This window comes from Salvelinus namaycush, chromosome 18 (genome assembly GCF_016432855.1).
Source record: "Salvelinus namaycush isolate Seneca chromosome 18, SaNama_1.0, whole genome shotgun sequence".
Taxonomy (NCBI): Eukaryota; Metazoa; Chordata; class Actinopteri; order Salmoniformes; family Salmonidae; genus Salvelinus; species Salvelinus namaycush.
This window is the reverse complement of record NC_052324.1, coordinates 3768260-3793969: the sequence shown is the minus strand read 5'-3', so window position 1 is coordinate 3793969 and position 25710 is coordinate 3768260. Positions and strand designations below refer to the sequence as shown.

At 41.2% G+C, this 25710-nt stretch overlaps 1 protein-coding gene across 1 annotated transcript in view; it reads left to right on the top strand.

The window, feature by feature from the left end:
* The first annotated feature begins 15790 nt into the window (after positions 1 to 15790).
* Positions 15791 to 25710, top strand: part of LOC120063506 (ras and EF-hand domain-containing protein homolog) — a 30151-nt gene continuing 20231 nt past the window's right edge. The window contains exons 1-3 of the mRNA XM_039013882.1: positions 15791 to 16122; positions 24059 to 24205; positions 25037 to 25127. Of these exons, the coding sequence (XP_038869810.1) occupies positions 15791 to 16122; positions 24059 to 24205; positions 25037 to 25127 (570 nt within the window). The remainder of the gene's footprint in view (positions 16123 to 24058; positions 24206 to 25036; positions 25128 to 25710) is intronic.

The following is a 25710-nucleotide window of genomic DNA, read 5'->3' as shown; positions in this document are numbered from 1 at the left end:
GCATAGCAACCTTTGGGTGAGCAGAGAACAACTCCTACACTAGATTTCTGATGCAAATTAAATTTTATGTGGAACCTGTGAGATGGATTGTCACGAATTGTGACTTGGTAATACTTTACATTAAGTTATATTTTATAAAGAGTTTGTAAATGGTTTATAAGACATTTTTTGTAGAATAAATAGTAGTTAGTTTAGTTTATAGATACTTTATTAATCAGTAGTAAATAGATGACTCACAAGTTAAATAATCACTGATTCATAAACAGTCAATAAACTAGTTCTAAACCATTTATGGTGTAACATTTCTAGCACAGTAATTCATTAACAAGTTAAATAAACCACTCTTGATATAACTTTAAGTGAAAGTCACCTGTCATTACAGAACCCAGTTCCTTAGATTGTAAAGTTATACAAGAATCATGCACAACAAGTCATGCAGTGCAAAAAAGGTTGAAGAACTCAAATAATACATGTTATGTTTTTGGGAAAACCTAAGATCTTGGTTTGAAATTAATTTTGACCCTCACAACCTAGTCATAAGACTCTTCCCAGATTAAGACAGAAAGAGATCCCACTCCCACACAAACACACTGTAACGTCTGCTTCCAACGCACACTCTCAAACACGGAAAATCCCCTGAATGCAGCTCACTTCCCAGCCCACTTTCCAGCTCACACTCTCAAACACATAGATCCCCTGAACGCAGCTCACTCTCCAGATCCCAATCACCTGAATTCTGATCACCCGTTCACACACCTGTATGTCATTAACACACACTATTTAGTTCAGTTCTTTGCACCCCATCATTGTGAGATATTGTTTGTTTTGTGACACAATTCTATTTGGAGTGCTGGTTTTCCTGTAATTTAATCCTCCCGCGTATGTTAGTGAGGCAAGCAAAAACTAACGACACCTTTTGCCTATTCCCTGCCTGTACTTTAGCCTATCGGATTTCCTGTTATCAACCTATTGCCTGATCTCCCGGACAACGTTATTAGCCTTTTTCCTGCCTGTACTGTTGCCTTTTTGGACCCCCTGTGTATGAACTTCTGCCTGCCCCTGGACCCAGCTACCTGCCTCCTCCTGTGGTCCTTTCCAAATAAACACCTGCTGCGCACTGCGCTTGAAACCAACTCTCTGTCTCCCATTGTGTTCATTACACACACACACAGTTTTTTGAAAAAATTAAGCAGAAATGATACAATGATGGTGAAGCTTTGATGTTTTGTATCTCTATCACTCATGTCTAATGTAAAGAATTTTGTTTATCTTTAGGCACTGCGGTGAATACCATTGCAAACAATATTCCTGTGCCGGTGGCTCTCAAAGTGCATTTTTATTCTTCAGAGTACCATATTTCATTTATGACCATTATACAGTCAAACAGCTGAGCAATGGTTATGTATGTCAGTATTGTGATAGTTGAGTGTGGTGCACTGACTGGTGTGCAACTTTGAATAATTAGTAGTGTCCACTCTCTCCCCCCAGCCTGTAGGGGGCAGTGTACAGTGACTGTCTCTTCATGATGAGGTATTGGTGTCCAAACTGTCACTTCTGCCACACCGAGATATGTCTACAGTGTTCCAGGTCTGCCTCCACCTGCTCCGACTGGTCAATGACCACACAAGTCTCTGAGGAAGTGTGGGTGTGTGTGCGTATGTGTGTGTGTGTGCCTTCCTCCGTCCTCAGCCACATGGTGTGTTCCTGGTACCATTCTCTGGACAAAAAAAGAGATAACCAGAGCCGCAACATCACATTCTCTCTCTCACACACACACACACACACACACACACACACACACACACACACACACACACACACACACACACACACACACAAATACACAGACGCCAGAGGAGGTTGGTGGGAGGAGCTATAGATTGGTGGGTTGTTTACAGTAGCAACACAACTAACATGTGTGCAACTATGGGGCAAAACAGACGAGGTCGGCTTAAATTGTTGATAACATGTAAACTATATTTCGCCTCCAATGTTTAAAGTTGCACAATGAGCACTTATTGTCTGTCAAATACATTGTTACAGTTGGTTAGCTAGCTAGCAAATTTTAGACATATTAGCATAGATGTGACATCATTAAAAACACCTCAAATCAAAACATGGTATCAAGATCAAACGAGCTGAAACAGTTTCTTGTCATTGTTACTAGCTATCTGGCCATCCAGAACAATAACAACAAACAGCCTTCTGCCCCTTTGAAGCACGCGCATTGTTTTCGTGACGTTGTCAGCAAACCCGTCTATAGGAGGAAGGCTCATTGTAATGGCTGGAACAGAATAAATGGAACAATATCAAACACATGGAAACCACATTTGACTTTGTTCCATTAATTCCATTCCAGCCATTACAATGAGCCCGTACTCCTACAACCAGCCTCCTCTGACACACACACAACTACAGTATACCCATGAGCTGAAATGAAAGTCCTTAATTCTTTCAAACTGTATTTCTCTTTAGGGCAAGTTGTTATTGTGAAGAACAGCTCATCTCTAACTGACCAATTGCCAAGCACTGTGGGCAGGAGTCATCCTCCAAGCCTGACTATTTTTATTTATTTTATTTTTAACGAGGCAAGTCAGTTAAGAACAAATTCTTATTTACAATGACAGCCTACCCCAGACAAACCCAGACGACGCTGGGCCAATTGTGAGCCGCCCTATGGGACTCCCAATCACAGCCAGTTGTGATACAGCCTGGAATCGAACCAGGGTCTGTAGTGAAGCCTCTAGCACTGAGATGCAGGTCCTTAGATCGCTGCGCCACTCAGGAGCCACACTATCTACAGGTGTTGCGGATTGTCAATCATCTCTGGTGGGCTAGAGTAGGTTTTCAATGTCAAGCCTCTCTGGAGGTGGAGTTAACCCGTCATCCACTATACCAACTTATTGCACTCAAGATCAGTTACAGAAAGAGATCTATAAATGTAAATGTAATAATGTGAAGGAATTGTGTACATGTACATGCATGTACACCACCGGTCAAAGGTTTTAGAACATCTACTCATTCAAGGGCTTTTTCTTTATTTGGACTATTTTCTACATTGTAGAATAATAGTGAAGACATCAAAACTATGAAAAAACACACATGGAATCATGTAGTAACCAAAAAAGTCTTAAAACAATTCAAAATATATTTTATATTTCAGATTCTTCAAATAGCCACCCTTTGCCTTGATGACAGCTTTGCACATTCTTTGCATTCTCTCAACCAGATTCATGAGGTAGTCACCTGGAATCCATTTCAATTAAAAGGTGTGCCTTGTTAAAAGTGAATTTGTGGAATTTCTTTCCTTCTTAATGCGTTTGAGCCAATCAGTTCTGTTGTGACAAGGTAGGGGGGTATACAGAAGATAGCCCTATTTGGTAAAAGACCAAGTCCAAGTCCATATTATGGCATGAAGGTCAGTAAATATGAAAAAATTCAAGAACATTGAACGTTTCTTCAAGTGCAGTCGCAAAAACCATCAAGCGCTATGATGAAACGGTCTCTCACGGGGACTGCCACAGGAATGGAAGACCCAGAGTTACCTCTGCTGATAAGAATAAGTTCATTAGAGTTGAGAGCCTCAAAAATTGCAGCCCAAATAAATGCTTCACGGAGTTCAAGTAACAGACACACCTCAACATCAACTGTTCAGAGGAGACTGTGTGAATCAGGTCTTCATGGTCGAATTGCTGCAAAGATACCACTACTAAAGGACACCAATAAGAAGAGACTTGCTTGGGCTAAGAAACACTAGCAATGGACATTAGACCGGCAGAAATCCAAATTGGAGATGTTTGGTTCCAACCACTGTGTCTTTGTGAGACGAGGTGTGGCTGAATGTATGATCTCTGCACGTGTGGTTCCCACTTTAAAGCATGGAGGAGAAGGTGTGATGGTGTGGGGGTGCTTTGCTGGTGACACTGTCTGTGATTTATTTTGAATTCAAGGCACACTTCACCAGCATGGCTACCTCAGCATTCTGCAGCAATACGCCATCCCATCTGGTTTGGGCTTAGTGGGACTATCATTTGTTTTTCAACAGGACAATGACCCAACACACCTCCAGGCTGTTTAAGGGCTATTTTACTGAGAAGGAGAGTGATGGAGTGCTGCATCAGATGACCTGGCCTCCACAATCCCCAGACCTCAACCAAAGATGGTGCTCAGCATATGTGGGAACTCCTCCAAGACTGTTGGAAAAGCATTCCAGGTGAAGCTGGTTGAGAGAATTCAAAGCATGTGCAAAGCTCTCATCAAGATAAAGGGTGGCTGTTTGAAGAATCTCAAATTTGCATATTTCAGAAATGCTAGCCGAGTCTACACTCTCAAAAATAAAGGCTTAGATTTGTTCCTAAAGGGCTACAACTGCTTGTCATTGGGGTGGTACCCTGTAAGGTCCTCCTTTGTACTTAGTTACAGGTACTGTACATAATTGTACCCCAGATAGTACATTTTTCCACAGGTACAAAAGCATGCTTTTTTGCCTTTATATACTACCATGACAGTGACAAAGACGTTTGTTAATTATAAGTGGCAAAAATGTACCTCTACCATAGACCACTTAAACTGGTAAAACACATTCCTGACTAACTATCTAAAAGCCATGCCTCCAATAAGCCATGTCTCCAATTTAATTTCCCAGTGTACCTTGCATTTTCGAGTGAATTGTAGAGTTACCACCTATGACTATATTTATTAGTGGAAGATACTGCACATGGTTGTTGAATTCATTAATTTTCAGTCTTGTGGCCTTCACCAAGTGAGTTTCTAGGCTTATATTATCATTCAAATTAAACTATTTCTGACGTTACATATCTCATAAGGCCTAGTTTTCAACTAATACATTGGCCTGAAACAGGCCACTTTAGACTTGCAAAATTCCGGAAACTTAACCAAAATTCCAGAATTTCCAAAAATCCTGGTTGAAGGGCAATTTCATTGCAGATTTGAATTAGGGCCTCTAGCGGGTTATCTGTGTTGTTGGGAGGTTCTTGGCTGTTCATAGGTCTTGGTGTGCCTCCCCACTGACTTCCTGGTGCCCCCTACTGACTTGGTGATGGAATGGGGGATGCTGGGTGGAGTGAAAGTGGTTTGAAGGGTCTGGGTGGGTCTGGACTGAGGCTGACTGGTTTTCTGCTGTGAGGGATCAGGGGCAGGAAGGGCTAAGGGTGGTGGATCTGGATCGATATAGAGTATGGGGGAGGACCCCCATAGCAAAGGGTCTGAATACTTATGTAAATAAGGTATATATATATATTTTTTAAATGCAAACATTTGTAAAAACCTGTTTTTGCTTTGTCATTATGGGGAATTGTGTGTATATTAATGAGGATTTTTTATTTAATCCAATTTTGAATAAGACTGTAACATAACAAAATGTGGAAAAAGGGAAGGGGTTTGAATACTTTACGAATGCGTTGTATATACATACATTTATAAATATTTATCTAATTAGTCAAACCATTAATCAACCATTAACAAATGCCTCATAAAGTTGACAATAAATTATTTTACAACTAGTTTATAAGTACATTAGTAGTACATTATTAATAATTTACGAATTGTGAACATACTATGATCAAACACCTTATTAATGATCTTAAATCATTCATAAATAATTTTAAATCATGTTTATAAATGAGTGAAGGACTATCTAGAGATTGCTTATTGACGTGTACAAATGTTTAAAGTCTCAAGTTTTATATTCACGAGCACAAGTACAATGAAATGCCTTTCATGCAAGTTATTTCCCAACAGTGCCGTAATCAATATCCGTAGTACTATCAAACAAAGTAAAGTAGAACAAACACACGTGAGAAATAGAAATAAGAAGAATATGAGAAAGTAAGTAAGCTATACACAGGGTCAGTTCCACAGTCTTAGAAAAAAAGGTGCTAAGTAGAAACATAAAGGGTTCTTCAGTTTGTCCGCATAGGGCAACCCTTTTTGGTGCTGGGTAGAACCCTTTGCAGAGGATTCTATCTAGAATCCTCTATGTAGGGTTCTTCAAAGAACCCCTTGTATATGGTTCTGCCTAGAACCCTCTATGAAGGGTTAAACCAAGAACCATTTTATCATCTAAAGTTTCTTCTTTGGACCGTCAATGAAGGGTTCCACCAGCCTTATTAGCCTTTAAAATTTAATTATGTATGACAATACATTACATATGTTATATGGCCTTTCTTTGAGGGCCTCATTATACCCTAACCCTAGTTTACAGGCCACATCAACCCTTGCAGGCCTGAAAACCTTGGGTTTCAGGCCAATGTATTAGGGTAAAACTCTTAAAATAAACTTGTTGTATTGTGTTGAAGAATTTAATTTTAATGATAGGATCTCACTTGAAATGAAAATTCATGAATGCAACAACCATGTCTCTGTCACTAACAAATACAGTACAGTTTAGTTCAGTAGAGTACATTAGAGCCAAGTAGGGCACAATAAAGTTTGTTAACTGTATTATAACACATCATTGTTGAATACTCGTTTCTGATTGGCTAGAAGGGTAATCTAGAATGGTCCTAAAACTCACTTAGATAATACCTTTGATGATACAGTAGTAGCAATACATGGTTATAACATCTATAGAAAAGACAGAAATGCCCATGGGGTGGTGCTGCGGTTCAAATGGTGCTGCGGTTTAAAAACCTCTACGCAGACGACACCATTCTGTATACTTCTGGCCCTTCTTTGGACACTGTGTTAACTAACCTCCAGATGAGCTTCAATGCCATACAACTCTCCTTCCGTGGCCTCCAACTGCTTTTACATGCAAGTAAAACTAAATGCATGCTCTTCAACCGATCACTGCCCGCACCTGCCCGCCCGTCCAGCATCACTACTCTGGACGGTTCTGACTTAAGAATATGTGAAGAACTACAAATACCTAGGTGTCTGGCTAGACTGTAAACTCTCCTTCCAGACTCACAATAAGCATCTCCAATCCAAAAATAAATCTAGAATCGGCTTCCTATTTCGCAACAAAGCATCCTTCGCTCATGCTGCCAAACATACCCTAGTAAAACTGACCATCCTACCGATCCTCAACTTTGGCGATGTCATCTATAAAATAGCCTCCAACACTCTACTTAACAAATTGGATGCAGTCTATCACAATGCCATCCATTTTGTCACCAAAGCACCATATATTACCTACCACTGCGACCTGTACGCTCTCGTTGGCTGGCCATCGCTTCATACTCGTCGTCAAACCCACTGGCTCCAGGTCATCTACAAGTCTCTGCTAGGTAAAGCCCCGCCTTATCTCAGCTCACTGGTCACTACAGCAGCACCCACCCGTAGCACGCGCTCCAGCAGGTATATCTCACTGGTCACCCCCAAAGCCAATTCCTGCTTTGGCCGCCTTTCCTTCCAGTTCTCTCCTGCCAATGACTGGAACGAACTGCAAAAATCACTGAAGCTGGAGACTCTTATCTCCCTCACTAGCTTTAAGCACCAGCTGTCAGAGCAGCTCACAGATCACTGCACCTGTACATAGCCCATCTGTAAACAGCCCATCCAACTACCTCATCCCCATACTGTTTTTATTTATTTATCTTGCGCCTTTGCACCCCAGTATCTCTACTTGCACATTCATCTTCTGCACATCTACCATTCTAGTGTTTAATTGCTATATTGTAATTACTTCGCCACCATGGCCTCTGTATTGCCTTACCTCCCTTATCTTACCTCATTTGCACTCACTGTATATAGATGTATCTTTTTCTACTGTATTATTGACTGTATGTTTGTTTATTCCATGTGTAACTCTGTGTTGTTGTATGTGTCGAACTGCTGTACTTTATCTTGGCCAGGTTGCAATTGTAAATGAGAACTTGTTCTCAACTAGCCTAACTGGTTAAATAAAGGTGAGAAAAATAATATATATTTTTAAAATTCAGAGTCATATTCCTGTAAAGCTTAGAGAGGATCTCATGTCAAATGCTGTTGAAGTAATATGGCTACAGGATCACTTGCCTCACCTAAAGCCCATTCTTATGGGAAGCTGCTATAGACAACCAAGTGCTAACCGTCAATATCTGGATAATATGTGTGAAATTCTTGGTAATGTATGTGATATCAACAGAGAGGTATATTTTCTGGGAGACCTAAATATGACTGGCTTTCATCAAGCTGCACACTTAAGAAAAACCTTCAAACTGTAACCAGTGCCTGCAACCTGGTTCAGGTTATCAGTCAACCAACCAGGGTATTTAAAAACAGCACAGGAATTAAGTCATCCACATGTATTGATCACATCTTTGCTAATTCTGCAGAAATCTGCTCTGGAGAAGAATCCACATCCATCAGATGTAGTGATAATAATATAGTAACCATATCTAGGAAAACAAAAGTTTTTAAGGCTGGGCCTAATATAGTGTATAAGAGGTCAAACAATACGTTTTGTAGTGATTCCTATGTTGAAGATATAAAGAATATTTGCTGGTCTGTGGTCCTAAATGAGGAACAACCAGTCAAGGCACTTGAAACATTTATGAAATTGCTTATTCCAGTTACTAATAAGCATGCACCCATTAAGACAATGACTGTAAAAATTGTTAAATCCCTATTGATTGATGAGGAATTGAAACGTTTTATGGTTGAGAGGGATGAGGCAAAAGGAATGGCAAATAAATCTGGCAGCACAGCCGATTGGCAAACATACTGAGAAATCATGTGTCTAAATTGAACAAAAATAATAAGAAAATGTACTATGTAAGTAAGATAAATTATATAAAGATAGCAAAAAGCTTTGGTGCACCTTAAATGACATTTTGGGCAAAAAGTTGAACTCGGCTCCATCATTCATTGAATCAGGTGGCTCATTCATCACAAAACCCACTGATATTACCAACTACTTTAATTATTTTTTCATTGGCAAGATTAGCAAATTTAGGCATTACATGTCAACAACAAATTCTGAACCTACATATCCATGCATAACTGACCAAATTATGAAAGGCAAGAATTGTCATTTTGAATTCCGTACAAGTGAGTGTGAAAGAGGTTAAATAATTATTGATATCTATCAACAATTACAAGACACCTAAGTCTGACAACTTGGATGGAAAATTTATGAGAATGATAGCGGACAATATTGCCACTCCTATTTGCCAATCTATGCTTAGAGGAAATTGTGTGCCCTCAGGCCTGGAGGGAAACAAAAGTCATTCTGCTAAAAAATAATAGCAATGCACCCTTTACTTGCTCAAACAGTGTTCTTTATTGGAAGCCTTTCAAACATAATACAGGTAGAGTCAGGCATTCCTCAGGGAAGCTGTATAGGCACCTTACTTTTTTCACTCTTTACTAATGACCTGTGTGTCTATGTATGCTGATGACTCAACACTATACATGTCAGCTACCACAGCAAGTTAAATCACTGTGACACTTAACAAAGCGCTGCAGTCAGTTTCAGAATGGCTGGCAAGAAATAAGTTATATTTCTTAAACTAACAACATTGTATTTGGGACAAATCATTCACTAAACCTTAAACCTCAACTAAATATTGTAATGAATAACGTGGAAATTGAGCAAGTTGAGGAGACTAAACTGCTTGGTGTAACCCTTGTAAACTGTCATGGTCAAAACATATTGATGCACAGGTAGCTAAGATGGGGATAGGTCTGTCCATAATAAAGCACTGCTCTGATTTCTTGATATCGCTATCAACGCAAAAAGTCCTATAGGCCCTAGTTTTGTTGCACCTGGACTACTATTCAGTCATATGGTCAAGTGACACTTTTTTTTGGTGTGCCAGGACCATTCCAACATTTTCAGACCACTAAACAACTATTGATTTAGAAGCACAGAGTTACTACAAGTCGCAAAGAAAACAGGAGCTGCCTCCACTATTTCAGCACCATTTCATTTTCAGTATTTCAACATCATCAAATCACCTCTGCTTAGTCTAATACAGTGACAACTAAAAGATACCAAAAACAATTTAGTCCAATCATCGTAAGCTAAATATGATGTGGCTGCAGTTCGGATTTCTCTGTCTGTGTGTGTCTGTGTCTGTGTCTGTGTCTGTGTGTGTGTGTGTGTGTGTGTGTGTGTGTGTGTGTGTGTGTGTGTGTGTGTGTGTGTGTGTGTGTGTGTGTGTGTGTGTGTGTGTGTGTGTGTGTGGGTGGGTGTGCGTTCGTTCGTGCAAGTAGAAAAATATGTTGACTCGCCCTACTTGTAGAGAAACTCCAATGCCCTCCTCCTCTCTTTCATGCTGACGAAACGGTTTATCGCTCTGTCATACAGTACACGCTTTTATTTTTTGTCCTAGGCTACCAATGCTTGCTCGCTAGCCTAACATCCATTCATGGGCAATGTTATACAACAATGTATTTTCTCCTGGTAAATGCAAAGTAGAGTGTAGGTAAGGGATAAATCCTGATGTTCTGTATGTTGCCTTGAAAAATGAACAGACCTATACTTTACTTTTCTTTACTGTGCTCTACTGTATTGTGCTGTACTCGACTCCACTGTACTATACTCTTGTTTACTGTACTTTAATGTACTGTACGCTGCTGTCCTCTACTGTGCTGTCCAAACTTGTGAAAAGATGTCCATGATTAGGCCAAATCAAGGCTGGCCTGGACCAGAAAAAATCTGAACCAATTATAGATGTCCATGTTAGGGACAAATATAGGTCGGTCCGGACCGGACATCTGTGGACGTTGAAATCAAGGCCGGTCGAGACCAAATCTGACGTCTATAATTGGACCAAATCAAGGCCGGTCCGGACGTCTATGATTGGTTCAGATTTGGTCTGGACAGGACCAAAAATCTACGTCCATGGACGTTTAAATCAAGGCCAGTCTGTACCACACCAAAAAAAAGAATAAAAAAATAGACAGCCGGTCCGTCGGCCCGTGCTTAGTGGGCAGAGGCATGTGAACACACAAAGTGATCAGCGGATAGATTGAGAGGAACAATCAACGACCATTTGAATTTTTTTTTGCAGGGAATTGTAACAGGTCTCTCACCTGTTCTTTCTCTCTCTGTCTCTAGGTTGAAGCTGCTGCATCTCTACATCTGTGCCTACATAGAGAGAGATCAGAGACATCAACCCCACTGTTAGACTACCCACTGACTTAACACCCATACGGGGTGGGTGTACATGCATGTGTGCAATAAAAAAATGCTGGGTTGTTTGGTTGACAACCCAGCATTGTTGGGTTGCAGGCGTTGGGTCACTTAGTTGGGTTGTTTTCTTTAAAAAGAGCAATGTTGGGTTGCTGATTCTGGGTTATTGGTTCTAGGTTATTGAGATATGACCCAGCGGGTCAGATCAGAAGACTGGAGGTGTAGTTTATTAGGGGCGTGGCTTTCAGATAGTTATTTTTTGCCACCCATGAGAGGAAATGTAATTCCTGTTAATCTAATCTGTAGTTATGTGTGATATAAATAAGTGGGAAGAGTCTCCAGCACAACAGTGTGTTAAGCAGTGGCGTGTATTCATGGGTGCCATGGGAAGCCAGACTTCCCCAAAACTTTTACCAAGAAAAAAATACAAAAACAATTCTTCTTTCATCTCTGTGCTTTATAATTTTCCTTCAGTTAGCAAGAGACTGAATGTATCTCACCAGAGAAAGCATCCGAGAGATCGAAACAGCGCCCCTCTGTCTCTCTATGTGTAGGCCATCTATCTGATGCTGTCTGGTCCAAACGAGTATGATGTTGTTGCCACGCGTAGCATTGAACGGAATGCAAGGGAATCCAGACAGCATTTGGCCTCCCTTGATAAAAAAAGTATAAAAAAATGAGTCAAGTGTTGAGCTAAACTGAGCGAGCTCAATTGTGAATGGTCCTGGCACACCAAAAAAAAGTGTTAAGGGAAGCCAGCTTGGATTTAGGGTCAAATCACATTGAGAGCAAACGTCAATGACAGAAACAACTTGAATTGTTGCATCTCGTTGTGTTCTTGTCCTCCGGTGGCTAGCTAGCTAGCTAAAGTTGTCCCTTTCCTAAATTAGCCATGGATGGAGATAAGGATTTGGACTTCTGGTTTTACTTAATTCTCCGACCTGGCCAATGATTATAACAGCAATTCTGACCCAACCATTAATTAATACATTGTTGGCATACCGAGTGGCGCAGTGGTCTAAGGCACTACATCGCAGTGCTTGAGGCGTCACTACAGACCCGGGATCAATCCCAGACTCTGTCACTGGCCAGCTGTGACCGAGAGACCTATGAGGCGGTGCACAACTGGCCCAGCGTCGCCCGGGTTAGGGGAGGGTTTGGCCGGCTGGGATTTCCTTGTCCTATCGCGCTCTTGTGTAGGGCCGGGCGCCTGCAAGCTGACTTCGGTCGCTAGATGGAAGGTGTTTCCTCTGACACATTGGTGCGGCTGGCTTCCGGGTTAAGCGAGCAGTTCGGCATGACAGGGTCTCCACCTTTGTCTCCCCCAAGTCCATAGGGGAAATGCAACTATGGGACAAGACTGTAAATGCCAATTAGATATCACATAAAAGTACAAAAACTATCATACATTGTTGTGCCCCTGGCCTGAGAGGACGGAAGTTCAATATGTAGCTAGATGTGGAACTAATGTTAACTAGCTAACATTGCCCATGAATGGAAGTTAGGCTAGCGAGCAAGCATTACAGCTAGGACAACAAAAAATAAAAGCGATAGACCATTTCGTCAACATGAAAGAGAGGAGGATGGCATTCGAGTTTCTCTACAAGTAGAGTGAGTCAACATATTTTTCTACTTGCACGAACTCACACCCACACACACACACGCACTAAGAAATCCGAACCGCTCACAATGATTGGACTAAATTGCTCACAATGATTGGACTAAATTGGACAAAATTGTTTTTGGTATCTTTTAGTTGTCACTGTATTAGCAGAGGTGATTTGAAGATGTTGAAATGTTGAAGATGAAATGGTGCTGGAATAGTGGAGGCAGCTCCTGTTTTCTTTGCGACTTGTGGTAACTCTGCTTCTAAATCAATAGTTGTTTAGTGGTCTGAAAATGTCGGCAAAACATTAACTTGCTGGACCATGCTGTAGATCATGTAACTGTCTGTTACATGCAATATGCTTTGTGGAATAAACTGGACAGGGGTTGCTATCTGGTTTTGTGATAAAACAAAGGTGTTGTTGAATTTATTATTCCACTGTGTCTTCTTATTGTCTCTGGCTTTAGGCCTATATATCAGGGTCAAAAGGCATGTGAATTAACAGGTTATAGAGCAAACAACACAATTATCACAACACCATAGGTTGTAATATGGCTTTTTTTCAGGCTTTTTATTTTTAACCTCTACTGGTGTCAAGGTGATGTGATAGTCAGGCAAGCTTTATCAGTGGCGACCCATCACTCAGGGCAGGACCCGACCTATTTTGAGACCCACATTTTTAGCAAAAACATGATAATAAAAAAATGAAAAATAAATATTTATCTCTATATATTTCTTTTTGTAAAAAAAGATATATCATTCAGTTAATAAAGCTGCATACACAGATGGTCTGTTTTTTGTTTTCTTGAGTAAGTCAGCTCCAAAATACAGGTGTTTCAGCCTGGCTCAGTGCTCTCTGTGGTGGTGGGGCGAGCCAGCAGAAAATAGGAGCATTGCGCAGTGATTGGCTCAGTGTTCTTTGGGTCCTGCTATAGAGTTATATTACAAGTGACCTTCCAAGAAGGCTCAAGGTCATTGGCCATTAATAAAATTACATCAAATCACATTATATGTACAGTAGCTTTGATTGAACTGATCATGTCAACATCTTACTTTCAAAGTCTTAGCTAGCAGTCATCATCATGAATCAAGTTGACAATCTACTGGCAAATCCTTTTTTATCCATGTCATATTTTTTTATATATTTTTTCCTACTGTGTTATTGACTTGTTTATTGTTTACTCCATGTGTAACTTTGTGTTGTTGTCTGTTCACACTGCTATGCTTTATCTTGGCCAGGTCGCAGTTGTAAATGAGAACTTGTTCTCAACTAGCCTACCTGGTTAAATAAAGGTGAAATAAATAAAATATGAAGAGAAATAATGAAGAGAAATTATTGATAAAACGTCAGCCATTGGACATAAAGATTACACAACAAGTTGGAAATCGCAAATTCAACAATGAGTCGTTTGGAAGGAATCAGTGGCTAACTGCAAGCATTGCAAAGCAACCACTAACGTTAGTCTGCTTGATGACAGAATTTGCCCACAAAGGACCTTCACGAGTCCAAAAATGCATTGTATGCTGCTGCATAAAATATTAATATGCAAGGGAGATATGTATACTCTAGCTAAGAAAGCAATACTAAGTGTATGTTGTGTATTAAGCTGTTAGTAGCCCATGTGCCTCACCCTAATAATTTGGTCTATTTTCACCAACGCGGTATTGTAAACACATCGTTTGTGGCCCGGTGTGTGCTTGTTTGCAAACTTTTTTTGTACAGCTTTGACAGTGCTACTGATAGTAGTGGTGGCGCTTGGCTTGCACGTGCAAATTCACCACACACAACATTCTATAATAGAATAGTGTTATTTGACATGTTAAATTAAAAGCTTATTTAACACATCAAATAGTGTTATATGACGTATATCTTTTTTGACACGCAAAGACCCAAACGCCGTTCAATGTGCCTCACCCATATATTGTAAGAGCTTTCATTGTCTGTTTATATGCCCCCTTTATTTATTCTACGGTTCTGACTTGTTGTACAGGGAGTACACTGTAAGAACGGCCCATGTTCTGAATTCAGTCGCTGTACATTTCAAAAGTACTGAACAAATAGTTATATTGACGAAGTCCGTCGTCCTCACTCATTAATGTCTTAATCGAAATTACTGATTGCCTCTTATCCGCTTGTCGTCCCCTTATGCCATAGTGTGTACATCTCAATTATCACTAGAAACCACATTTGTTTAAGCAAGTCAACCACATCAGCTATGTTTTTTTTTAAAGGCAGTAAATGAGGCTGAATGAACTGTTTCGCTGCCAGACAAGGCAGAACATTGTAGCAGTGGTAAGTTGTTGGGACAGCTTTATGTAGGCCCTAACAGTTTGTGGGCACCGTATGTCACCGTTAAAGTGCAATCAATGTATTGTTTAGTGTTGTGTTGTGTAGTGGCTTTGCCGGCATGCATCACACATTTTTTGTTTGTTTGCCCCACCAACATGTGCATGCTAAAATCGCCACTGAGCTTTATCCAATTGGTCATCTATTTATTTACTCAAAGTATCATACACGTTTTTTACATGCTGCTTGTTACTGAAAGTTTCCCATAGTCTCTGGGGGGTATTGGTCTTCAAGACAATCTCCATGGAGATTTTTAACAGTGTTTAGATGTGTTTGGTTTATTCAACGGATTACAGGTAATTCTGTACCTGGTTGGCCGGACGCCCGGCCCTTGTTTGTTTTGTGCCTGTTCCTCTGGAAGTCGAGAGGCCGACACAAGAGTGTTCTGAAGTAGTAAAGGTGAGCCGCTTCAACAGCCGCGCGCACCCAGCCTCTCTCCACCCGTCCATCTGGCAAGAGACCCGGAAAGAAGACTTGACAAAACGACACTATAGGACGACACATTAATACTGTTAGCCCAAGGTGGTCGAAGTCGTCCAGGAGAGAATGAATAACAACTTTTTCTTCACCTTTTTTGTAACTCGATAAGATGTTTGACAATGTAGAAAGAATTGGCTAAAACGTCAGACTTGAAGGAAGTTCGGAAGATCGTGGTGAAAGGAATTGAATTGGTCAAAAACTTTCGGTTATAATTGGTCATAGTGGTCTTTCCCCGGGTAGTTGTTTGGTGGGGCTTTCCACTCCAGACTAAACCATGTCGTTACCAGCCATGGGTACGGACCGGGAGAGTCTCTGCTCGCTCTTTCACGCTTGTGATGTGGATAATTCTGGACGGATTGAAAAAGACGAGTTTGTCCAAATCTGCTCAGAGCTCCTTGTCCCGCCGACGGAGAGAGAGCACATATTCTCTAAACTGGACACCGACAGAGACGGGACAATCAATCTAGCGGAGTTCATTAGCGGCTTCCACCGGATCTCTGAGCAAGTGTACTGCGGGGATATGGAGAGCAAGAGCTGGGGAGTCTCCTCTCAGGCCTGGGAAGATTTCCAGACCCGACTAGGGGACCATGCCCGGTTTATACCCAGGTCAAGTATGGATCACATTACAAAACAATCGTAGCGGCTAATTAATCAACTTTTGATTTACATATTGTCCAAACGTCGTAGGAATGCATGCGTAAAACAGTTTCAAGTTTCAAGTTTCAGTTTTAAGTGTAACCAATAGGCTACAGTTTCTCCCCTTATAATAGATTCACAATATATATATATATCAAATATTCGTGTACTATTGTAGTGTTTTAATTCAAACTGTTGGGCTATTCCGGTGTCAAAATGTATCCCACTTCTATTAGCCAGATGTGGTTTACACCTCTATGTGTATGCACGTGCATTCGTGTGTGTTTACTCAGGTCAGTCTAGCTTTTGGATGAAATATATCAAATATCTCTAAGAGCACCAATAGAAACCCTTGCTGCAACCTAACCCTGAAAGAATGAGCGAGAGAAAGAGAGAAAGGAAAGAAGGAAAGGAAAGTATCAGCATCCTATGACAGGTTTTGAAATGAGGTCCCATTGAGCAGTTGTCCTGGCACCCCTCTAGGGCTGGCATGGGACTGAGCTGCGCCCTGACATGCTACCATGGAGGGGACATTGATTAACACAGTGATTCCATGGTCCCCATCATGTCTTAAATAGACCTCATTATGACTGTTTGATCACCAGCTTCACCAGCTGTAGAAAGTCACACATTGGAACTAATATCTTAGCTTGTTTCTTTGAAAAAGGTCCACTCCTGGGGCACTCCATTAGTGATGGTTTTCCGGTGCTGTGAATCAAATGTTCTTATTATTGTGTGATACAACAGTCATGTCTGTACTCAGTAGGCCTACATCCACCCAGGGTTCAGATCCAGAGACCAAGGTCACCATACTATTGTCTATTCCCCTGCCCATAGAAGAGCCATGGGTGGAGTAGAGCAGGATCAGTAATGGTACCACTCCTAAATAGTTTTAGTTTAAGAATATATTCGAAGCAGGTAACTAGATGTGTTATTACACAACAGAGGAGTTAGGTTAGCTAAAGCAGAAACTCAGGCAACCAGCCTAGGGTAGAGCTGGAGGCCTGGGGATATAGCCAATACTCTACAGTCATAGACAAACAACCAACTTTTTCAATCCTCTCACTGTAAAATATTATGTTTATTGGTTTTTGATAGTGTCATTATTAGTACTAACAAAAGTATGTTGCATTTCTTAACTTTAAACATAGCATTGAAGAAGGTGTTCCCTTTGTAAATCCTGGATTTTAAGACCCGGGCGTGTACTAGTGACACTGCCTGTTTTGACAGTGCTGTTGACTGTAGGACAGTGAGTCTATATGCTCAGGGATTATAATCTGGTCACCTTGTTGAAGGCACTCACACACACTTTAGATATCTCTACCCATCTGACCCAGTTGAATGAGCCATGAATGAGTTTCTTAATTAGGCATAGATTAACATGTAAAATAGCTCTACAAGAAACAACATTTAAATGTAACTGTGAGTACCTGAATAGATATCAGGTAAATACTGTAGCCTACATAGGTATACAGATTAGAGGTCGACCGATTAATCGGAATGGCCGATTAATTAGGGCCGATTTCAAGTTTTCATAACAATCGGGAATCTGCATTTTTGGACACCGATCATGGCCGATTACATTGCACTCCACGAGGAGACTGCGTGGCAGGCTGACTACCTGTTATGCGAGTGCAGCAAGGAGCCAAGGTAAGGTGCTAGCTAGCATTAAACGTATCTCATAAAAAACAATCAATCTTAACATAATCACTAGTTAACTACACATGGTTGATGATATTACTAGTTTATCTAGCTTGTCCTGTGTTGCATATAAGCAATGCGGTGCCTGTTAATTTATCATTGACTCACAGCCTACTTCGCCAAACGGTTATTTAACAAGCGCATTTGCGAAAAAAGCACTGTCGTTGCACCAATGTGTACCTAACCATAAACATCAATGCCTTTCTTAAAGTCAATACACAAGTATATATTTTTAAACCTGCATATTTAGTTAATATTGCCTGCTAACATTCATTTCTTTGAACTAGGGAAATTGTGTCACTTATCTTGCGTTCTGTGCAACAGAGTCAGGGTATATGCAGCAGTTTGGGCCGCCTGGCTCGTTGCGAACTGTGTGAAGACTATTTCTTTCCATCAAAGACAGCCAACTTCGCCAAACGGGGGATGATTTAACAAAAGCGCATTTTCGACAAAACCACAATCGGTACACGAATGTACCTAACCATAAACATCAATGCCTTTCTTAAAATCAATACACAGAAGTATATATTTTTAAACCTGCATATTTAGTTAAAAGAAATTCATGTTAGCAGGCAATATTAAACTAGGGAAATTGTGTCACTTCTCTTGCGTTCATTGCACGCAGAGTCAGGGTATATGCAACAGTTTGGGCCGCCTGGCTCGTTGCGAACTAATTTGCCAGAATTTTACGTAATTATGACATAACATTAAAGGTTGTGCAATGTAACAGCAATATTTAGACTTATGGATGCCACCCGTTAGATAAAATACGGTACGGTTCCGTATTTCACTGAAAGAATAAATGTTTTGTTTTCGAAATGATAGTTTCCTGATTTGACCATATTAATGACCTAAGGCTCGTATTTCTGTGTGTTATTATATTATAATTAAGTCTATGATTTGATAGAGCAGTCTGACTGAGCGGTGGTGGGCAGCAGCAGGATCGTAAGCATTCATTCAAACAGCACTTTCCTGCGTTTGGCAGCAGCTCTTCGCAATGCTTCAAGCATTGCGCTGTTTATGACTTCAAGCCTATATACTCCCGAGATTACGCTGGCAATACTAAAGTACCTATTAGAACATCCAATAGTCAAAGGTATATGAAATACAAATGGTATAGAGAGAAATAGTCCTATAATAACTACAACCTCAAACTTCTTACCTGGGAATATTGAAGACTCATGTTAAAAGGAACCACCAGCTTTCATATGTTCTCATGTTCTGAGCAAGGAACTTAAACGTTAGCTTTTTTACATGGCACATATTGCACTTTTACTTTCTTCTCCAACACTTTGTTTTTGCATTATTTAAACCAAATTGAACATGTTTCATTATTTATTTGAGACTAAATTGATTTTATTGATGTATTATATTAAGTTAAAATAAAAGTGTTCATTGTTCATTCAGTATTGCTGTAATTGTCATTGTTACAAATATATATATAAAAATCGGCCGATTAATTGGTATCAGCTTTTTTTGGTCCCCCAATAATCGGTATCGGTATCGGTATCGGCGTTGAAAAATCATAATCGGTCGACCTCTAATACAGATGAACAGGTGTCTTTCAACCCCCTAAGTGTAAGATACCTGGACCCAGCCCATGATGAGTAAGCTACTATTTCAAAGTACAACACTTTCAACACTGTTGAAATGGAATGATATTGTTGCAGCAGCATAATGATAACATCAGAACTTTGCCAAAGTGTTGCATTGATGTTACTGTGCTGTAAAAGTGTTATGATAGTAAAAAAAGATGGTGAGGCAATGGATCCTGACCAATTTTGCTATTTTGTGTGTGTTTTTTTACGCTGATTTAAAAAAAATGTTTTAGATAATGTCTCCGCCATCATTCCCTATGAACGAAAACAGCTTCTGGACATCAAAACAGCAATCACTAACCTTGATTTGGGGGAACATTTCTTCTTCAATGAGTCAGCAGCTTTGGACGACGTTCTGCTTACTCTGTACCAGGCCGTAACCCCCGGGACCCGAAAGAGGATGTAGCGGTGAAAGAGATGCAGGCGAGCCATCAAACAGGAAAAGTGTCAATACAGGACTAAGATCGAATCCTACTACGCTGGCTCTGACGCTTGATGGATGTGGCAGGGCTTGCAAACTATCACGGATTACAAAGGGAATCCCAGCCGCGATCTGCCCAGCGACGTGAGCCTACCAGACGAGCTAAATGCCTTCTATGCTCGCTTCAAGGCAAGCAACCCTGAACCATGCATGAGAGCACCAGCTGTTCTGGACGACTGTGTGATCTCACTCTCCATAGCCAATGTGAGTAAATCCTTTAAACTGGTTAACATCCGCAAGGCTGCGGGGCCAAACGGAATACCAGGACCCGTACTGAGGGCATGCGCTGACTGTCTTCACTGACGTTTTTAACCTATCCCTGACCTGGTAATATCAACTTGTGTCAAGCAGACCACTATCGTCCCCGTGCCCTAGAACGCCTGCCTTCATAGCCATGAAATGCTTGGAAAGGCTGGCTCACATCAACACCCTTCCAGACACCCTGGACCGCCTACCGCCCCATCAGATCCACAGATGATGCAATCTCTATTGCACTCCACACTGCCCGCACTCACCTGGACAAAAGGAATACCTATTTAAGAATGCTGTTCATTGACTACAGCTCAGCATTCAACACCATAGTCCGCTCCAAGCTAATCACCAAGCTCAGAGACCCTGGGACTGAATATCTCCCTCTGCAACTGGATCCTGGACTTCCTGACGGGCCTCCCCAGGCAGTGAGGGTAGGCAACAACACACCCGCCATACTGATCATCAACACATGGGCCCTTCAAGGGTGTGTGCTTAGTCCTCCTCTGCTGTACACCCTTAATCCATGACTTCCTGGCCGCGCACGACTCCAACACCATCATCAAGTTTTGGTGATGACACGACAGTGGTCGGACTGATCACAGACAATGATGAGGCTATAGGGAGGAGGTCAGAGACCTGGCAGTGTGGTGCCAGGACAACAACCTCTTCCTCAACGTCAGCAAGACAAAGAAGCTGTTCGTGGACTACAGGAAATGGAGGGCCAGCACATCCCCATCCACATCGATGGGGCTGTAGTGGAGCAGGTCGAGAGCTTCAAGTCCCTCTGTGTCCACATCACTAAGGAATTAATGTGGTCTACACCCACACAGTTGTGAAGAAGGCACAACAGCGCCTCTTCCCCCTCAGAAGGCTGAAAAGATTTGGCATGGACTCTCAGATCCTCCAAAAGCTTTACTACTGCATCATTGAGAGCATCTTGACTGGCTGCATCACCGCTTCGTACGGCAACTACAAGGCATCCGACCGCAAGGCACTAGAGAGGGTGGTGAGTACGGCCCAGTACATCACTTGGGCCGAGCTCCCTGCCATCCAGGACCTCTATACCAGGCGGTGTCAGAGGAAAGCTAATAAAATTATCAAAGACTCCAGCCACCAAAGCCAGAGACTGTTCTCTCTACTACAACACGGCAAGCAGTACCAGTGCACCAAGTCTGGAACCAACAGGACCCTGAACAGCTTCTACCCCCAAGCCATAAGACATCTAAACATGGCAGCTAAATAGCTAATCAAATTAGCTACCCGGACTACCTGCATTGACCCTTTTTTGCACTAACTCTCTTGCACTGACTCTATGCACACACACTTGATTCTACCCACACACTCACAAATACTTACACTGACACCCCAACAAACATATACACACACACATTACATACGCCCACAAACGCATAACATGCGCAGACATGCATATTGACGCCACACACATACTTTCACACATGCTGCTGCTACTGTCTATTATTTATCCTGTTGCCTAGTCACTTTACCCCTAACTACAGAATATGTACAGTACCAGTCAAAAGTTTAGACACGCCTACTTATTCTACAATGTAGAATTATAGTAAATACATCAAACTATAAAATAACTCATATGAAATCATGTAGTAACAAAAAATGTGTTAAAGAAATCAAAATATATTTTATATTTGAGATTCTTCAATGTAGCCACCCTTTGCCTTGATGACAGCTTTGCACACTCTTGTCATTCTCTCAACCAACTTCATGAAGTAGTCACCTGGAATGCATTTCAATTAACAGGTGTGCCTTGTTAAAAGTTAATTTGTGGAATTTCTTTCTTTCTGCTGCAGAGGATAAGTTCATTAGAGTTACCAACCTCAGAAATTGCAGCCCAAATAAATGCTTCACAGAATTCAAGTAACAGACACATCTCAACATCAACTGTTCAGAGGAGACCGCGTGAATCAGGTCTTCATGGTCGAATTGCTGCAAAAAAAACACTACTAAAGGACACCAATAAGAAGAAGAGACTTGCTTGGGCCAAGAAACACGAGCAATGGACATTAGAACGGTGGAAATCTGTCTTTGGTTTGATAAGTCCAAATTTGAGATTTTTGGTTCCGTCCGCTGTGTCTTTGTGAGACTCAGAGTAGGTGAACGGATGATCTCCTCATGTGTGGTTCCCACCGTGAAGCATGGAGGAGAAGGTGTGATGGTGTGGGGGTGCTTTGCTGGTGACACTGTCTGCGATTTATTTTGATTTCAAGGCACACTTAACCAGCATGGCTACCACAGCATTCTGCAGCCATACGCCATCCCATGTGGTTTGCGCTTAGTAGGACTATTATTTGTTTTTCAACAGGACATTGACCCAACACACCTCCAGGCTGTGTAAGGGCTATTTGATCAAGAATGAGAGTGATGGAGTGCTGCATCAGATTACCTGGCCTCCACAATCACCTGATTTCAACCCAATTGAGATGGTTTGGGATGAGTTGGACCGCAGAGTGAAGAAAAAGCAGCCAACAAGTTCTCAGCATATGTGGGAACTCCTTCATGACTGTTGGAAAAGCATTCCAGGTGAAGCTGGTTGAGAAAATGCCAAGAGTGTGAAAGGCTACTAGGCAAAGGGTGGCTACATGGAAGAATCTCAAATGTAAAATATATTTTGATATATTTAACATGATTCCATATGTGTTATTTCATAGTTTTGATGTCTTCACTATTATTCTACAATGTAGAAAATAGTCAAAATAAAGAAAGATTATTGAATGAGTAGGTGTGTCAACTTTTAACTGGTACTGGACATAGCTACCTGAATTATCTCGTACACCTGCACATTGACTCAGTACTGGTACTCCCTGTATATAGCCATGTTATTATGACTCAATATTGTTATTCGTTATCACTGTATTTATTCCTTGTGTCACTATTTCTGTTTATTTATCTACTACCGGTGTTGACTCTTTTTTTTTAAGGGTCTCTTTTTAAACTATCTTGCACCGATTCAATGCACACACACTGGTCTCTACCCCCCACACACATACTTACACTGACACCCTAACACACACACACACACACACACACACACACACACACACACACACACACACACACACACACACACACACACACACACACACACACACACACACACACACACACACACACACACACTGCATATGTCCGCACACACATAACATGCGCACATATGCATATTGACGCCACACATGCATTCTCACACACACTCCATAGGCCATACAGCACATATGCTACTGCTCCACATACGCTGCTGCTACAGATCAGTCTATTATCTATTCTGTCTATTATTTACTTTACCCCTACCTATATGTACATAGCTACCTCAATTACCTCGTACTCCTGCACATCGATATTGGTACTCCCTGTATATAGCCATGTTATTTTTACTCTTTATTGTTATTTGTTATTTGCTGTGTATTTTATTCCTTGTCATTAAAAAAAAAAAATGCTGCATTGTTGGAAAAGTAAGCATTTCACCGTTAGTCTACACCTGCCTGTTGTTTCATGAAGCATGTTACAAATAAAATGTAGCTTTTCTGTTCCAAATATACTGTAGCTGTTCCAAATGTGTTTTAGATGAAAGGCCTTATGCTGTTGTAAGTAACTTAGTATTAACATTCCCCTGTCTCCCGTCTGTCTGTCTGCCTGCCTGCCTGCCTGCCTGCCTGCCTGCCTGCCTGCCTGCCTGCCTGCCTGCCTGCCTGCCTGCCTGTCTGTCTGTCTGTCTGTCTGTCTGTCTGTCTGTCTGTCTGTCTGTCTGTCTGTCTGTCTGTCTGTCTGTCTGTCTGTCTGTCTGTCTGTCTGTCTGTCTGTCTGCCTGTCTGCCTGTCTGAATGCCTGTCTGTTGTGTCTGTAGGAATGAGCAGGCAGCCACGCTATACCAGAACATCAGTATGACAGAGCCCAGGATGGTGCCTCAGTATGAGAGAGTCATTATGAGCTTCACCAGAGAGATCAAGCAGCACAATGCTGAGATGGAGAACCTGGCCCTGGCTGTGAAACGGTACTAACACACACGCTCACACACTCACCGACAGCCGCAGTTTACTTAAAACCCACATACTGTACATACAATGTACACATGCAGACATTCTATCATACTGTACACGTTCTCAAATACAAATGGGAAGTTAGATATTTTAAGTAGAAATTGTGCACCAATATTGAATTTTATAAAGCCTGTTATATTAAATGAAGTGCTCTTTAATCTAGACCACATGGATAATTCAATAAGTCACATTTTTATATGAATAAAGGCTTGCTAAAGTGCCATAATTCTGCATTTTGACATGTCCCTGTGTCATTACAGGAAGATTTTTTGAACCCACTTAATGCCCAAATTTCCATCGTTTTAAAGTCCTAGTTATTTTCTTGCTTTGACAAAGTAATTTCTGAAGATTATTATTTAACTGAGCAGGTCGAGCATAACACGTCAACCCTGTTACCCATAGATAGACAGGCTAGAAATACATTTATATAAATAATGATACAATAATGCATTCAATTGCCACTTCCTGTTGCACACAACAAACTTCCATTCCCCCTGTCAGAAGGGGATTTATGGCTGATTTAAGAAGAAATAATTAACTCAGTCACAATCAACCCTGTTACTTTATTTGGCACTTAATAGGCATTTATTATAGTATTTTTATTTATTGAACCTTTTTCGGTGGGAAAACTTTTAAAAAAAAAATGAAGTTAGGTGAAATCCAACATTTATTTGACCAAGTTACACTTCTCAAAAGGCACCGAAATGGTGGAACGACCCAAATACACACACACCAACACAGATATAATACATTCAGTTACAGTATTATGTTTTATTTCTGCTCAGAGCCCATGACCAAGCCGCCATGCAGCTCAGTGAGATGGAGGAGGAGATGGATCAACGCATCCATGCAGCTGAGAACAACACACAGCAACAGGTGACACACACACACACACACACTTGCATGATTGTCAATTCTAACTTTAGAAATGATGTCCACGTTGTCATGCGGTCTGGGCAGGTTGTGTTCCTACAGGGTTTAGCCACTGATAAGAAGGGTGGAGCTCATCTCTTCACTCATGCCAAATAGAGAGGACTTGTGATCAGATTACTCATTAAACCTCAAACACTCCTCAGCTGTGTTGACGTCTGATATGTCAAGCTGTTATCATATCTAGATTTGATATACTGAATTTATTTATAATAATTTGTTAAAAGTAACTCCAGTGGGATGTTGACGGAAAACGTCCGGTTTTCCATACTTCCATGTAACACTCCTATTCCTGGAATCTCTCATTCCTCTACTCTGGGAACAGTCTTATCTCCCCCCTGTGTGTGTGTGTGTAGTTATGTACATTATGTAAGTGTGCTACATCAGCTCTGTTTGTTGTGCAGCTGCTGTATGCTTAGTCTAAGAAAAGCACCCACACCTAGACTCACCTGCCCCCCCCCCCCCACCACCATGAACGTCTGTGTCATCATCCAGTGCGACAGTTAAGGTGTATCCAATCAGAAAGCAA